The 16864-nt window shown below is 49.1% G+C and overlaps 2 protein-coding genes across 4 annotated transcripts in view; one reads left to right on the forward strand and one right to left on the reverse strand.

Annotated features, from left to right (window-relative positions):
• ARAP3 (ArfGAP with RhoGAP domain, ankyrin repeat and PH domain 3) overlaps positions 1-2930 on the forward strand; it is a 43461-nt gene extending 40531 nt beyond the window's left edge. Inside the window, exon 35 of one of the 3 annotated variants that reach the window (XM_019487037.2) lies at positions 861-1283. In XM_019487037.2, coding sequence (XP_019342582.1) covers positions 861-923 — 63 coding nt within the window. In that variant the 3' untranslated portion in view covers positions 924-1283. The other 2 variants (XM_019487036.2, XM_019487035.2) reach the window with 2 other exon arrangements.
• A 2085-nt stretch (positions 2931-5015) lies between these two features.
• LOC102569898 (proteinase-activated receptor 3) lies at positions 5016-14744 on the reverse strand. Its single transcript, XM_019487047.2, has 2 exons — positions 14102-14744; positions 5016-6820 (listed from the first exon to the last, which is right to left on the reverse strand). Exons 1-2 carry the CDS (start codon positions 14196-14198, stop codon positions 5772-5774), a joined length of 1146 nt encoding a protein of 381 aa, XP_019342592.1. The 5' UTR covers positions 14199-14744; the 3' UTR covers positions 5016-5771.
• Positions 14745-16864: the final 2120 nt, after the last annotated feature.

The raw sequence follows: 16864 nt of genomic DNA on the forward strand, positions 1-16864 counted from the left end.
TATATTGCAGCCACACTAGTGTTGAGTACACCTTACCCACCCATGCCTACAGGTGTAGCTGTTCTTGGATGCTCCCCTGTACCCACCCTCAAGCACTCTACAGAATGAGGTCTTGGAAATGGCTACAGAGGGAGGGCCCTGATCAGCCTTACCAGCATATGCCTTAGTCTGGAGCATCTCAATAAGGGCAGGGGTAGGCATGCTTGAGAATGACCAGGCCAGGATACACCACTACCAAGGTGTTAAAAAGCCCTTACAGCTGCATGAATAGATGCTTTTGCCATAGTCTGTTCCCACAGCTGGTGAGCTGAGACTGGGGCAGGATCTGGTGATTCAGAGAGAGCGAGAGAAGGAAGACCATTTGACCTAGTCCAGCCTGGCCTTACCCCATGCTCCATCTAAGGCTAAGAGCCTTCTGGGGAGCAGCTGACTAGAGATTATGTTCTGAACAGCCCAGAACAGATCCATCACAGTTCAAGCCCTTGTCTGGGGAAGGTGCAGAGCTGGTGGCTGAAGAGACCAGGGAGTGATGCTGGGCTGAGAGAAGTCTCTTCCTGTCTGACTGTGATGTGGGGAAGAGAAGACTGTACCGATGGGGGGATTCCTGCCAATGCAAATCAGCCACAGGAATTGAGCAAGTCTGGGAAGCCCACTTAAGGCCAACATCTGCTGGGCTTAGGGCAACAACATGGCCTTATGCTCCCTTCCCTGGCAGAGAAAGGTACAGGAGAAGGCATCTCTCACAAAGGGCCTGCCTCCCACTGCTGCAGCTGCCTCCTGCTCATTTGGTTCCCCTGCTGTTGTGCAGGTGGCTAGGAAGTTTGGTCACCTAATGTCTGTACCTGCTTTCCACCTGCCAGGACCCATGGGGAGGGATCAGACCTGCACAGCATTCCCCAAAGTTCCAGGCTCTCTGCTGCTAGGGCACAGACAAGACCTCCAGGCTCAAGGCAGATAGACTGGGGAAAGGAATGGCATCTAACCATGGAGGAAGAACTGTATCCCAGAAAATGTTCTCTGAGTCTGGGGTTCTATCACACATCTAGCCCCTAATCTCTCTCCCTTGCCAGCCCATGAAAATGCATCAGGACTCACTGGATGAGCAGCAGGAGAAGGAAGCAGCAGATGCAGAGCCTGTCTATGAGGAGGTGGGCAACTTCCCTACACTGTCCCCGCTGGAGCTGGACAAAGGCCTCCTGGCTGCGCTGTCCCAGGTGCCTGCTGTGGACAGATCCGTGAAACCAACCCTGTTCTCAGAGCAGTCTCAGCACCCAGCACTTCGCTCCTCACTGCCTCCAAGCCCAGGCCAAAAGGTGTCCAGCATGCCCTTTACTAAGGCACTTTCCCTTGAAAGAGGCCTCAACCTGGAGTCTGAAAAGGCCCTGTACCACACCAGATCATCTGGGCTCAGACCTACCAAAACAGCTTCCCTTGAGAGAAATCTAGAGCCATCCCAAGTACTACCTGCCTTGGCACAGGAGCAGGAGGCAGAGCAGAAACAGCCTCTAGTGCTAGAGCCCTTGTTTGGCAAGGCACCCCCTCCAGAGGCCTCCAAGAAGATCAGCCATCTGCCTTCACCCATCAATGATAAGCTGATGCAGGAGCTGAGCAGCGTCATCCTCAGGAAGAATGAGGGCCAGGGCCCTGAGCTTGGGCCAGGCCAGCAGATCACGTGATTTCCACTGCTGGACAGGAGGACATGTGACCTTGGGTGGCAGAGCAGAGGCAGCAGGTCATATGACTAGTAGCAGTAGATACAAGGTCTGGGGTAAATGGACCTGTCATGTGGCACCTGAGTGCTCCCTTGTGGACCATTTCTGCCTCCTGCCACAACCCCAGGAGCCAAATCAAGAGTGAGTATTTGAGACTAGAGGAGGCATCAGCTTCCCTGGCCTTTGGATTGGAATTCCTGAGACATGCTGTGTCGGATCAGATCTGCAGGGAAAGAGGGAAGATAACTGCCACTGTTAGCAGCTGTCAGTTGTGCCCCTCAAATGTCTGCACCTGAGCAGTGTCTGTTAGTTACAACATTGTACCTGCAGAAGGGAGCCATGATGGCTTAGTTATCCCTCAACCTCATGGTCCACGTAGGAAGATGTGTACACAAAGATGTATATCTTTATGATAAAGGTGCATATCTTTATCACAAGCATCACACAGGATAAGTGCAGAGCACCACAGCTACAATTGTTGAAGAGCCTGGAGCAGTGGAAAGCATTGCAGAGCCAGACCCAGAAACAGAGAAGTTCCTGGGGGTGGGGGAACAGGAGCTACATCACAACAAGTCTGCAGAACTGGCATTACATATGCAGAGGGAGCTGCATATGCACGGTCTCAATGTGTGGGTGCATGGCTTTAACATGCAGGATGCTTGTATGAGGAATGGGTGCATCTGTATACATGTGCATGTAATTCCAGTGTGTATGTTGCCTATGTGCCTGTCAGCCTTCCAGAGGGGCTTACTTTGTTCTAGACAGAGGTAGACAGGGCTAGTGGGAAAATGGAAGTGGCAGCACTGCTAAAGCCCATCTTCTTAATTACTATTACCCAGACCCCACAGGTGGTCTGTGGAGGCTGTGTCCAGAAGAAGGGCTGCCTTATAGCATTAGAACTCATCCTAAGCAGAGAGAAAAAGGAAAAAGTAGAGTCAAGTTTGGAAAGCATCGTGGCAATCAAGTACCCCTCTCTGCTGCTCTGCAATGTTCTGACCTGTGTCTTGTTGCCACTCCATATGTATTATAGTATCTGTATATACTTTTTATATGCTGCCTGGGACAGGGCCAGGGGACATGCACTGTCCCTGGGCAGGAAAAGCACCATCTGGGAGATGGGGACCTTTATAACAGAGGATGAAACTCGCTCTGTTCCAGAATATTTATATCTGTTTCCTCCACCTTCCATTTGAATAAAGTCTTTGTACCTCCAGACAATATGATTATTGCACATTGACTTGGTGGGGGAGGGGAAGCAGTTAACAGATATGGCTGAAGCAAGAATGGGGAAGGGGTGATGAGGGCAGGGGCTGAGGCATGAAAATGATGGGCAGAACCAACAGGAAGAATGTAAATGGTGCATGGGAACCAGGCTGGTGTGTCAGCCCAGCAACATGGGCTGGTGGAGAGAAGCAGAGGCCCCTCTGGGCAGCCTATGGGAGAAGTGATCATTTAATTACTTGACTAAATATGAGCTGAGGTGCCTGAGTTGGGTTGTGAGCCTAAAATCAGCTTTATGATTCTGGGTGGTCCTACATAAGTTGACTCACCCTTTTGGGTGACCCACCTTTACAATAGAGATAAGTAGCTTAGTAGGGACTGGAGTTGCTCCCTTCCCAACTTCTGAAGGCACAGGGAACGCAACTGCTTTTGTGTAGAGGGAGCATTGGGAATGCTACTGTGTGCAGGGTCTCAGCAGCACATGCTGCTTTTTTTTGCCTCAAGCACTGTGGGATTTTCAACCTGCAGGCCATTCACTGCATCCAGAGCAATAGGCTGGCTGTGTAGCAAGGGTAGGGAATGGCCAGAACAGCAACCAGACTATGCTAACCTTCATGGTAATTGAGCTCTCCTGGGGGTCTAGGTTGCGGTACATCAGGTGCATTTGGTGTTGCAAAGCCATTTGTTTCCATCTTTGAGAGGTCACCCACATTCCTAAGGCCTCAGCCAGTCTCCTAGCCTTCTGCTTGCCCAGCTTGGAGGGGACTGCCAACTCTTATGGCACAGAAATGGCACCAGGTATTTTCTTAGGCTGGTGGATCCATGCCATCTCACTGCCTATCTAGCTTGCTAGCTGCCCTGTATGCTGTTCTATAAGAGCCTTGCCTCCATCTCAAGGCCATGTCATGGGTTGCTACTGATAGGCAAGGTGCCCAGGTAGCTGGTAGCTGCTGTGGTAGGAGAAATTGGGTCCAGCTTGTACCTACAGACTAGAAAGCAGCGGGAGAGCTGTTTCTGGAAAATGCAGTGCCAAGCAAAGTGTCTGGGGCTTTTTTTGTCTGAGGAACTGATCTTAGTATCAACTGTGAAGGTCTTGTGCTCTGTGGTCAGACATGCCTCATGGTGTGCAACAGGGGAAGCCCAAGTTTCTCTAAGAAGTGTCCTTCTCTGTAGGAAGCAGCCCTGTGAGAACTGAGCTGGATTTCATGCCTCATGCTCTGTGGCTTTGGTTTCCAGGAGAGGCAACAGCTGAGGAATCAGTTAAGATGAGGCAGGAGTTCATATAAAAGCCTCATCACTGAAACAGTGACTCCTGTATGAAGGGTGGTTGCCCATTCCTTCCCACAACACCTTGGGCTGATCAGGAGGGGAGGTTGCGGGTGTGCCATTGGAAGACAGTGGTATTGTGCATGTTCCACATTCCTGCTAGAGAGGTGAGGGGCAAAGTGCAGGATGAAGATCACAGTGGCCTACATGCCACACCAGGGTCCCTGAGGAACAGCAGGGAACTGGAGGTCATGGAAGGAGCTACACAAGGCCTTAGCAGGGTAAAAGCGGGGGGAGGGGGGGCAGTTTGTGCTCACAGTGGTGGGTGATCACAGAGCTGAAACAGGTGAACTATGGCAGGGATCAGGAACCTAGGAACTGGATCTGCCCTGGAGCCTGGGGTCTTTGGTGACATTCAGCGGCAGGAGACTTCTCCCATACCACACCATGGTGGGCAACCAGGAGAAGCAGTGGTGATGACCAGGTCCTAGTACTTGCCCACTTTGGATCCAAGCTGGGTCATCCCAGCCTGCCACTGGAAAACCATTGCTGACCCTTGCTATGGTCATGGAGTTGAGGGCCCAGGTGGGACCCAGGGACCATCCCCAAACTGAGTCCCCGGACCAGTCATGTAGGGGGAGCAGGTGTAGCTCACAGTGCTCGAGGAACAGGTCTCTAGTGAACAGTTATGCCACGAGACTTCCTGGAGAGGAAAGGTTTCAACTGTAAATCAGTCACTGGAGAAGACAGAAACAGTAAAGGTAGAAATCACCTAGACTTTAGTTTTAAGAACCACAACTGATCAAACACTCCTGATTTGCTTTGAGCTCTTTTATTGGTGAAATTACAGTAATTTCCAAGCCATGCTCCAAGTGTCACCGCTGCACAATCTGCAGCCAGCCTGAAATGAGAGCTTGTGCTTCATCCGCCACACACAAACCTACCAATGCTGCAAACCACATCATGCTGTTCCATTACAACATAAGCACAGACTATTGTTTTTTGTTCCCATGATTTCAAGCTGCTTCATCAGGTGCTGCTCCACAATGCAGGCACAGATTGTCAGTACATGACACACTGAATCATGAATGTGGGCTGAGTGCAGGGTATGAACTGAAAACCAGAACAAGAGCCTGCAGCCCACTAAATGGGTTACTCTTTCTGTGTTCCCAAGTAACTCTGCAAACATCGGTGTCTGAACACGCAAGAAGCAACACCAGCTCTGACCACAGAGACTGTAAGGCCCTTCCTGCAGGGGCAGAATCCAGCTGCATGGAGTCTGTGGGGTCTGGCAGTGACATGGAACTTGTGTCCAAGCAGAATGGAGTCCAGTCATTGTGTGCCAGATGGGGCAACTGATTATACAGGCAGAGCCGAGGAGGATTCAGAGTCACACTGGGATTACTGCTTACAGGCTCCTTTGCCGCATCTCCTATTGCATTCTGCCCACCTCTTGCATGAAGCATGACTGACCACTGGGGCTAATTTGTTTGAGTCCTCCACACAAAAAGGTAAAGGAAGAACAAGGCAAGACCAACTATAATGGCTCTAGGGGACCACCTCTGCCCCAACCTAGGGCTGGCTCTGTTCGCTGGACCTCAGAGGCAGCACTAGGTTCTCACAGGCCCTGGCCAAAGAGGCCTTGTCTTGCTGTCTCCAGGGGCAACAAACCATGGACCCGAGTTGGGCCCGGAAATCCCGGGAGATATAAAAGTAGATGAAGGGGTCAAAGCAGTTGTTGAAGGCGCTGAGAGCCAGTGCTAAAACATAATGGATGTAGGCGTCATTGCGGGACGAGGATGTGCCCTGTAGGTAGTGGGAAAAGAGCAGCACATTGCTGGGGGTGAAGCACAGGGCAAAAACCAGTAGCACAAGGACCAGAACTCGCACCACATGACCATAATGCCCCCTCGTGGCAAGCAGATGTGCCAGCACACAGCCATAGGAGAAGACAATAATCACAAAGGGGAGTACAAACCCCAGAACTACCAGCGTAGGAAAGTAGTAGGCCAGGTACTGGGTTTCTGTGGACTGCTCCAAGAAGTCATGGCAAGTGGTGATGTTCAGCTGCGGGACATGCTGTGAATGGTGGATGAGCAGCAGTGGACTCATACCCAGCCCTATGGCCAGCCATACCCCGATACAGATGCCTACTGTGCCACATACTCGCTCAGAGCCTCTCCAGATGAATGGGTGCACCAGTGAGACATACCGATCCAAGCTGATGCAGGTGAGGAAAAGGATAGAGCTGTACATGTTTCCATAGAAGAGGGTGACAAGGGCCCGGCATGCATATTCCCCGAAGAGCCAATTGTTGCCCAGCAGGTGGTATGAGATCTTGAAGGGCAGTAGGAGGACAAAGAGCAGGTCAGCACCTGCCAGGTTCAGCAGGAAAAGGGTGGAGGCACACTTCTTGGTCTTGGTGGCCAGGACCCAAAAGGCCATGGCATTGGCTGGCAGCCCAACTAGAAGTACCAGAGTGTAGAGCATGGGGAGGAGGCGCGTGGTCACTGTACCATTGAGATGGTCCTCTGGGGAGGCACAGCGGCATGTGAAATTCCTACCCGTTTCCTTGCAATTGGAGATACGGGTCAGGGCTCGGCCTTTTGATACTCTTTTCTCTGTGGGGACATGATAGGAAAGTGGGTTAGGGCACTCTGTGGATCTGCATTCCAGGAACATGACACACTGCATGTGGACTGCCTGCATGCCTCCCTAGGCATGGGTCTGGTGGGCACACCAGCTACCTGCACTCTGCTAATCCCCAGCAGGGGTTGTGCACAAGTAGGAGGGCTTTTGGCCTTTCTGAGAGAGATTAAGCAAGAGGGAGATCTCTGAAAAATCCCCATTTTGCAGAGACATATCCAAGGTACAGAGAAAGCAAGAGGCTTTCTGGGGCTGTAGACAATGAGAAGGAAAAACAGGACCTGGGAGTCCTAAACCACAAGACTGTCCTGTCCATCCCTGTATGAAGCCACTAGATGGCAGTGGTCTAGCACATCCCTGTTGGAGCTGAAGGTTTGTGGATCCAGTCAAGGGTGCACCTAGGTTATGCTCTGCGTGGCTAATGAATATTGTAATTCCAGTGTAGCCCCTTTTGGCAACAGTGGGAGCTGCCCTAGCCCCCTGCCACTGCCTAAAATACACTAAAGCAGCTGAGCCTGGGCAGAAGGATGGGAAAGGGAGGCTTTGGAAATATCAGTTCCTCCTCCAGCTCACCAAGCAAGAGCAGCTTCTGATAGGGCAGCTCTATGTTCATCATTTTGAGTTGGGGGAAACAATGAATCTTCCTCCAGCTCAATATTTGGGGCACTTACAGGTAAGTGATGCCCTGGGGTGCACAAGCCCTGCTAGAGACCCCAACTCCCCAACTCCATTTTAATTATGAAGGCAAGCAGCCTGAATGCAAAGAATTGCCTGAGTCCCAGGACTGGATCAGAAGCTCTGGCCTCACGTGTGGGTGAGGTGGTCTTCCCAGACCAGACAAGTAATATTCAGAGCAGGGCTGTAGGGTGCTTCTGTGCAGTATGCATGCCGACAGCTGAGGGCTCAAAATTTCTGCACTGTGGATCAACCCAAAAAATGGATGGCAAGTGGAATTGGTAAGTTACCTTGCCCATCAGCCCATCCCACGCACAAGCAGCATCATGGTCTGTCAGTCACACAAAAGAGTTATGGAATGGATACAGAGGCATAGAGGTTAAAAAGGGGGTTGCCTGTCTTGTGGCACAGTTGTCTTGTCCTTCTCTGCATCTCACTGAGCAGTAGCTCCTATGCTGACAGAGGTTGTACCTTTCTTCCTGCACTGTTTTTCAGTGAATACAAGTGGAAAAGGGGGTGGGGGATAGAAGAGAAAACCTCCAAAGAGTCACCTCAAGTTGAAAATGGTATTTTTTTCATTTTCAAAAAATCAAAAACAAAACACAAAACAAACAGAACATTTTGTCATTATCACTGGTAATTAAAAAGTTCTGTCAAAACAGACATTGTCCCTTGGAAAACTGGGATCAAATCCAATTTTTCTGTCCAGCACATTTTATATTAAACATCAGCATAGGAAGGACCCTGCTAGAAAGTATCCTTCAGAAACCATTCTTGTCAGTTTTGTGTGCCTTCAGTGCAGTAAGTGCATCAGGTAGCCTGTATATTTATTCTAGGGAGGACCAGAAATGTAGACAGTGGACTCCTGAGTGGACTCCTGACTTAGAAATCTTCTGCTAAGAACCATAGCAAACTAGTTACTCTGAATGGCAATTGGTTTCACAGCAGGACTTGGCCCAAGTTCAACAGTATAAATAGAAAAAAGAAGCACTGCAGGCCCCAAAGCAACAGACTGAACAGGAGGTGTGACAGTGAACAATGCTGACAGTAGAGTAATCCAGATAAGGGGAAGAAATTACCCCGCAGCAGTGAGTTCTGCACAGAGGAATCAAAGCTCTCATGCTGAATTCTGCAGCTTGAGATGCTGACAGCCATCCATGTTAGTGACTAAGCTGCAGAGACATATCTACAAAACTCAAGAGCTACACCTGTGGCCAAGCATACGCTTGGAAAGCAGAGAGAATGTGCAAGGTTCAAAAATATCTGGCAAGTTTTCAGTGTCAAGCAAATGAGCTGCTTACAGCACATGAAACAGCAACCCGAGCAAAGTTTCCTAGCTTCATAGTAGCTAGGGTCAGGAGGGACCTGAACAGATCATCTAGCCTGACCCCCTGCCACAGGCAGGAATGAATGCTGGGTTCACAAGACCCCAGACAGGTGATCATCTAACCTCTTTTTAAATTTGCCCAAGGTAGGGGCAAGGACCACTTCCCTAGGAAGTTGGTTCCAGATTCTGGCCATCCTAACTGTAAAATATTGCCTCCTGATCTCTAACCTAAACCTATTCTCCATCAGCTTATTACCATTGTTCCTCGTCACCTCAGGTGGTGCTGGGGAGAATAGGGCTCTTCCTATTTGCGGATGATCTCCCCTGATGAGTTTGTAGACAGCCACCAGGTCCCCCCTCAGCCTCCTCTTGCAGAGGCTGAACAGGTTCAGGTCCCTCAGTCTCTCCTCATAGTCTCCCCTCAGTCTGTCCTGCTGCCCTCTCACCAAACACGTGGCCCTCCTCTGAACTCTCTCCAGGCTGGCCACATCCCTTTTAAAGTGTGGTGCCCAGTACTGGACGCGGTACTCCAACTGCGGCCTGACCAACGTCGCATAGAGGGGGAGCATCACCTCTCTGGACTGGCTTGAGATGCATCTTTGGATGCATGACAAGGTATGGCTAGCCTTGCTGGCTGAGGTCTGGCATTAGCAGCTCATGTTCATCTTGGAGTCAATAATGACTCCAAGATCCCTTTCCACCTCTGTGCTTTCAAGAGGGGAACTCCCCAGCCTGTATGTATGCTGTGGATTCCTTCTCCCAAGGTGCAGCACCCTGCATTTGCCTATGTTGAACCCCATCCTATTCTCATCTGCCCACTTTTGTAGTCTGTCTAAATCTAGTTGCAGCCTCTCTCTCCCTTCAAGTGTGCCCACCTCACCCCCCATCTTAGTGTCATCAGCAAACTTAGACAGCGTGCTTTCCACCCCCTCGTCCACATCACTGATGAAGATGTTAAACAGTGTGGGCCCAAGGACCGAGCCCTGGGGTACCCCACTGCTCACATCTCGCCAGGTTGAGTACAACCCATCCACCACTACTCTCTGGGTGCGCCCCATCAGCCAGTTTTTTTACCCATCCAACTGTGTAGGCATCAATGCCACAGTCGCTTAATTTATTAACGAGAGTGGGGTGAGAGATGGTGTCAAAGGCCTTCTTAAAGTCTAGAAAGACTACATCCACGGTGACACCATCATCCAAGGATTTAGTTACCTGGTCATAAAAGGCAATCAGGTTGGTCAGGCAGGACCTGCCTTTGATGAACCCATGCTGGTTGCCCCTGAGCATGATCTCCCCTGCTGGCCCCCCACAGATGTGCTCCTTGATGATTTTCTCCAAGATCTTCCTGAGGACTGAGGTGAGGCTTATAGGCCTATAGTTACTTGGGTCCTCCTTCCTCCCTTTCTTAAAAATGGGGACTACATTAGCTAGTTTCCAATCCCCTGGCACCTGGCCAGATGACCACGAATGCTCATACAGCCGGGCCAAGGGCTCCGCGATGACCCCTGCCAGCTCCTTCAACACCCTCCAGTGGAGGGCATCTGGACCTGTGATTTAAAAATGTCTAGCCCTTCCAGAAGGTCCCTAACTACCTCTGCGCTAACCCAAGGCCTGAGCTATCCCCAAGATTGTCCCTACCTCTGGTAGGAGGGATGTCCCAGTCCCTGTTCAAGAAAACAGAGGCAAAGAAACTGTTAAAAATATCGGCTTTCTCATCTGGCGTAGCCACAAGGTTACCATTTGAGCCTTGCAGGGGCCCTACATTGCCTGGTGCCCTCTTCTTACTCCCAAAGTGAGAAAGGACTTCTCACAGACAAGAGAGCCGACTACTTGGTAGGAGCTAACTATTACCTGAGCAAAGCTATAGCTAGCTCAGGATATGGGACCCTGATCAGTAGCACTGAGCCTGTCTGGAAAGGAAGGGGAATTGGGCACATGACTTTGTTCACATAGCCTGGGCAGTCTGGCAGAATGGCTGAGTCAGCAGCCAGACTAGCTACCAAGCTCAGAACAAAACTAGAGACCAAGAGCAGTGCTCCGTGGGAAGCTAAGCTAGCTGGGTGGAATGTCCCAGCAGAAGGCAAGCTCACGTAACGGGGAATCTTCTGGGCACATGCGGGGCTTGGTGCAGGAACATGCAGAGTTTAAAGTGCCAGGTTTTTTTTGTTTTCTTTTTGTTGTTGTTGTTTTTATGCCTGCAAGCACCCAGCAGCAAAAAAAAAAAAAAGCCAGCACCTATGGATCAATGCACTGTTCAGTTGAAGTATCAGAGTTGCTCCCTACAGACACAGATGGCACTAGGGGATGAGCCCTACCACAGACCTTGACTTTACATTCCTGCCCTGGGGAGGCTGACAGCTACATCAGAATAAGATCCATAGAGAGGCTGAGGAATTAATTATAGCAAAGAAAACAGCAATAACCTCCTTCCTCCTCCCCACTGCACACGTAAGCCTAAGCCACATAGAAACCAGTCTGTGTGCAGAGCCAGGATGCCCCTGCAATTCTTTATATGCACAGGAGTGTCACAGGATTAGCAGGACAGTAGTGGTGGATACACATACAGACCCAGCAGGCAACAACAGGGACTAATATTAGAATCCAAGTCCTTGTCCCTGTTGCTGCTTAAAACATTCAGTTAGACCAGGGCTGAGGCACTCAAGTTTACTTGATGTCTGGCAAAGGGCACTATGTGCCTGTTTAATGCATTAGAGCAAAGGGAATGTTATAAGAGAAGCATTAAGCTTGAATGTACAGAGCCAGCCAGAGGGCATTAAGGACTGCACTTATTAGCACTGTGCTCCATAAATATGTTGCTTGTTAAAGTTCTGCTGAAACAGCTCATCTACCCTCCGTCCTCTACCAAAGTCCTTGATTTACATTTTATTGTGCTACAGCTCTCTAGTGGCCAAAGAGCTTCAGATACTGTAATGTCCATAAAGTATTCATGCACAGAATTCAGCCGTTGACCTTCCATTCTACGATGCCCACAAAGCTGTCATAGCTATTATACTGGGTGCCCAACCTACCAGCCTACTTTATGTTTCAGAAGAATTCTGTGGCATTTTACCATCCAGCCCAGCTGCTGCCCTAAGCAGGAAAAACTTTACTGCAATTGTTCTTAGTCATTTTGGACTTGGGGCACCCCTTGTTAGCCTCAAGACATCCCTCAGAAAATGCCAGATCTTAGTTTTTACTCTGTCTTTAACTATGTAAAAGTAATACAACAAATCTTCTGTTACAAAAAACTCAGAAAGACCACAATAGGTCAGAATATTTTAACACTACAGATTCCTATTTGAAGTCTCTGGGTTTAGCTTATGAATCATGTTTGTCACCTAACATTGTGAGGTACTGATGGCACCCTGTTTAAGAATCACTGCTTTATTGAATTCAGGCAACAGAAGAGAGAAATTTGGGCAAAAAAGGGAATGGTTGAGTCCCAGAGCCCTAACTGGAGACAAGCAAGTACAAAGCACCACAAAAAAATGAAAACTTGCAGGCCAAAATTTTCAAACCTTAGGCCCACAGTTAGCTATATACTTCCATATATATAGGCAGATACTTGAACGGCCTCATTTTCAAAGTGCCAAACTCCTAAGAGCCCAACAGACTCCAAGTCAAATGCACTACCTTTGCAAATCAGGCCATTCATCTGGGTGCTTACATACATCATTAGTAGGATTGGCAGAATTCAATTTTATTTTTTTTTAATTTTGAAAGCTAAAATCGGTTAATTTTTTTAGCATTTATTTCAATTTTTATCAATTGAAATGTTAATGATTACACAAAATTAAGGGTGTTTTTTAATTTGGCATGTGCATACACACATGCAAGCATGTACAGTGGCTGCTGCAGGATCTGGGGCCCATGACAGTAAGGCTGTGCCGAGAGTGGGGGCTGGAGGGGCAGGGCTGGTAGAGCCCTGGAGCCCAGTGCTACTGGTCCCTCATTCTGCCCAGGGCCCAGCCAGGCCACCATGGGAGTTTGGCCCCTGCCCAGGCTAGAACCTGGGCAAAGAGAGCAGCTGGCAGCACTGGGCTCCCCAGTGCTACTAGCCCTGCCCTTGCAACCCCCACCTCCCAGCACAGCCTTTCCTACTGGCATGGCCTCCAGCTCCTGCAGCAGCTGGGGGGCAAGGATGGGTGTATGTACGCATACACATGCTACCCTACCCAGGATTCCCTTACCTCTGTCCTGGGTTTTGTTATTGGGGGGGTTTTATGTCTCCTTTACGTAAATTTCAATGATGTCTGTGAGTGTCAGGTGAAACAAACATGTTTATCCATATCTATTGATAAAATCGAATCCTGCCAAGCCTAATCATTAGGAATCTAGAAACAGGCCCCTGTTTTAAAGCATGATCTTTTACTGGTCCTCAGCTGTGTTTCAGAAATAGTATGTATGTATGTACTGGAAATGGTACGAACTCCAACTCTTCTGCTCTCAGATTAGGCAGGGGAAGTTTAAAGCTACAAGAGATACTATTTTATTTTCGCAAAGACAGGGATATTTTAACAGTTTCTTTGCCTCTATTTTCTTGAACAGGTGGAAGAGGGTGAGCCCACCCATAAACTCACATTAGACTCATAACTAGAATGTCTTCAAGAGATGCATGCTTCAAAAGGGTGAGTACCCTTCATGCTTAGCCCTATTGCTACAGAGCCAGGGTCAGTCCCAGCTCAAACAACACATACAGCTGAGTGCACCAACAGGATAAGCAGTAACAAGAGGGCAGACCCAGCACCTCCTGCCTGGAGCTGGTGTGCAGGGCAGATCATTTGGGCTCCTTAATAAATGTATAACCAAACATCAGGAACATTGGCTAGGGATTCAGTCCTGCCAGACTCATGCACCTACAAAGGATTTAGGGCCAATCTCTTTCTTGTGAGGCAGGGGTCCAGCTTAAAGAGAGAACTGGACCTTCTTGCCTTAAAAAGAATACAGCAGCATGTTCAGTCTGCTTATGGGACTCATGGTGATGCAGCCTCTATGACATGCCACAGGCCAATGACTTCATCTACCACGCAGAACCTGGTATCTCCAGGGACAAGAAAGCATCCCTGGATCATATAGAACCTCAGGAGTCTAATTGCATGTCAGTCCCAGAGACACCAGTCATCCTTCCCAGTGTAGAGGTCCCAAAAGAGGGTATGATGGGTATGGAACCCTGGGAGTTGTAGCAGCTGGAAGCAAAGGGGCAAACTGCCAGAGATTCTTCACAGCATGAAGAAAAAGATCTTAGAGGACTTACCTGTGGGACATTGTTCAGCCCAGCAGAGGCAGGTGCAAGTAAGCAGTAGTGACATGCAGAGAGCTTTAGACCACTGTGAGGATTGCAGGTGCATCATATTTGCTGTCCAGGTTGAGCTCTGCCTTCCCTGAGCCACAGCAGTCTCTAAGGAGTGTGCTCAGCCTCTTTCTGGGGTCAGTCTCGTTTTAGGATGTTGTGGGGAGTCTGTGAGTTATATTGAAACTGCAGGCTCTAAGCCTTTCCCCTTGGTTCCTTCTCTGTCGCTCTCTCTTCCTCTTTCCTGTCTCTCGACATAGCTGGAAGCTGTCTCCTTTTATTGCACAGAAGTGCAGAACAGATGCACAGGCTGAATCTCTAACCCAGACAGACAGATCTGGAATGCCCCCAAAGCATGACAGAAGCCTCTGGGTGGGAAGTCGGGGACAAAGAGAGCACTGACATCAAGAAAGAGGCAGTCAGGAGTTTCAAATGCCCAGGTCTGATGGTAAGAGCCTGAGAACACAGACACACGCCACATATCTGCACATGGAAGCCACCAGAACACGAAAACTCCCCTGGAATCACTAGCCAGCAGGAAGGGGTTTGGAGCAGAGCATCTTGTTACCAGCACAGCTCCCAGCCCAGTACAGAGAGCCAGACCCGTAAAGGGATTTAGGCACCCAGAGATGCCAATATGCATCCAGAGGGATTTTCAAAAGCATTTTCAAATACAGCCGTAAGTTTTAACCCTTTTGGATGTGGCCTTAGAAAACATGCACTGATATGAACTAATTCCTAGGGTTGAAAGGAAAGAGCAGGTTCTGTGGAATACCAATGTTTTCCAGGATTAGTCCCCTCAACTCAGGATTGGTTTCCCTTCAGAAACCACTGATGGAGAGTAGCAAAGATGAAGTGATAGTATTTGAGAGACATTTAATGCAGGTCTTTAAAAATTACTATAGATCACAGAGAGTCAGGTTCTTTTTAGAGGTTTCCTGAATCACCAAAGAGAATTCTATCACATATGTCTAAGCATAGGCTGGTCCAAACCCACTGGAAAAGTTAAAACTCTTAGTTATCAGACTTTTTTTTGCCAGGTTGCATGTACTTTACTGTACAGTGACTCTGAAGTCCAGAAGCCTATGCATAGTGGTGTGAACAGGAAGTGAAAGGTAGCCAGGATGTGGATGCATTTGGGGTATGGTAAGGTATTTTGCAAACTCCCAAAAATTCTGTAGCGGGCACTGGGCCAACTGCTGCTCACTCAGCTTTGGTTGGTGCTCTAGTTACAGCAGTAGTTTCTGCTTGGTGATCTCCTTTCCTGCGTCTCCCTTCAGTGCTGCTAGCAGTTATTGGGGATTCACTGCATCTTCCCATGTACCCCACTGCTGGAGAGATAGTTAGCCATGTTAACTGCCACTGCACATGAATATAGAGAGAGGTAGTTAGCCATGTTAGTCTGAAGTCAGGCAGAAGGCAGAGTAGATTTGCACCTTTTAGACTAACAAAATCAGAAATGTATAGCATAATCTTTTGTAAGCAGAGAGCTCACTTCATCAGACAATGTGCATGAATACAACCAGTAAGGCTGAGCCAGGCTGTAGTACTGAGTGCAAATCTTGTAGCCACTACAGCCCACCTCACCTCCTCCATTGCAGATCTTCTCACCCATCCACCCTCTGACTCCTCTAAGTGGCTCAGCAGTCGATTGGTAGGGGTATGCACTTAGGAGCAGATTTGCAAAGAAGCTTGGTACCCAGTGGATGCATCTACTATTGCTAGCACCAATATATACAGGTATTAGAAAAATGAGGATCAGCTCCTGATCTCCACATGGCTGGTAGGCAGATGCTCTGAGCCAAAACAGCTCTCCCCCTGCAAGGATCAGTCGGGATGGGCCCCCATGCCCCCCTGGCCAGCCCCCAGCAGGCACCTGGGGAAGCCTAGAGCTCCCCCTGGTTACTGTGGGGGGCACAACACACAGAGCAGGGCAGGAGCAGCTCTGGACTGAATTGCTCCTGACAGGCACATGTTTAGCTGCATGCCTGGGATTGCTTTAATGAGCCTGAATTTTCTGCACAGAAAAATTCTTAATATGTATATAAGCTCAGGGGCAGAGCCTACACAGTCTGGCTCTAGAGGCTGCAAAGGGTTGGCTTAGTTCAAGCGGCTTTGGCTAATACCATGCCTAGCTTTGTCGTCTCTGCACAATTTTGTGACAGTGGAGAATTGCTTTCTTGCTTTCCCCCTGGCCTTTTGGCTAGGAGCAAGTGAGACTAGGGGGCATCCAAACCCCAGGGTCCCAGGACATAGGGTGTCTGTCACAAGGTTTGGGGAGTATTTGAAGCCCCAGACTGATGAGCCTGGGAAGGAGGATATTTGCCCTGTGGTAGGGCCACATAGGCTTAAACGATTGAGCTCTGCTCAGTCGAAACTTCGAACTTGACTATTGTGCTTTGCCCAATGGAATTTGGAACTAATTTGGCCTTTGAAGCAAAACAAGAAAAAAAATCCAGTGCAGAGGGAATACAGGAGCTCCTATCTGGCACAGGGGCTATCTTGAGTGTTGCTGCCCTACAGACATATTACCCAGGGTAATGGGAAACCTGGTTGTGCAGGCAGGTAGCCATAAACAAGTGGGGGTTCACTTGGTGTTGCAGCCAGGTTTACTCCTTGGTTACAGCAGAATACTAAGCACTTTTGAAACTCTAGCTATTATTCTCCCATTTCCCATCTTCTCCCTACCAGCTAAGCAGCCCTCAGCTCTTTCTTCTCCTGCACTGA

Source organism: Alligator mississippiensis, chromosome 9 (genome assembly GCF_030867095.1).
Source record: "Alligator mississippiensis isolate rAllMis1 chromosome 9, rAllMis1, whole genome shotgun sequence".
NCBI lineage: Eukaryota > Metazoa > Chordata > Crocodylia > Alligatoridae > Alligator > Alligator mississippiensis.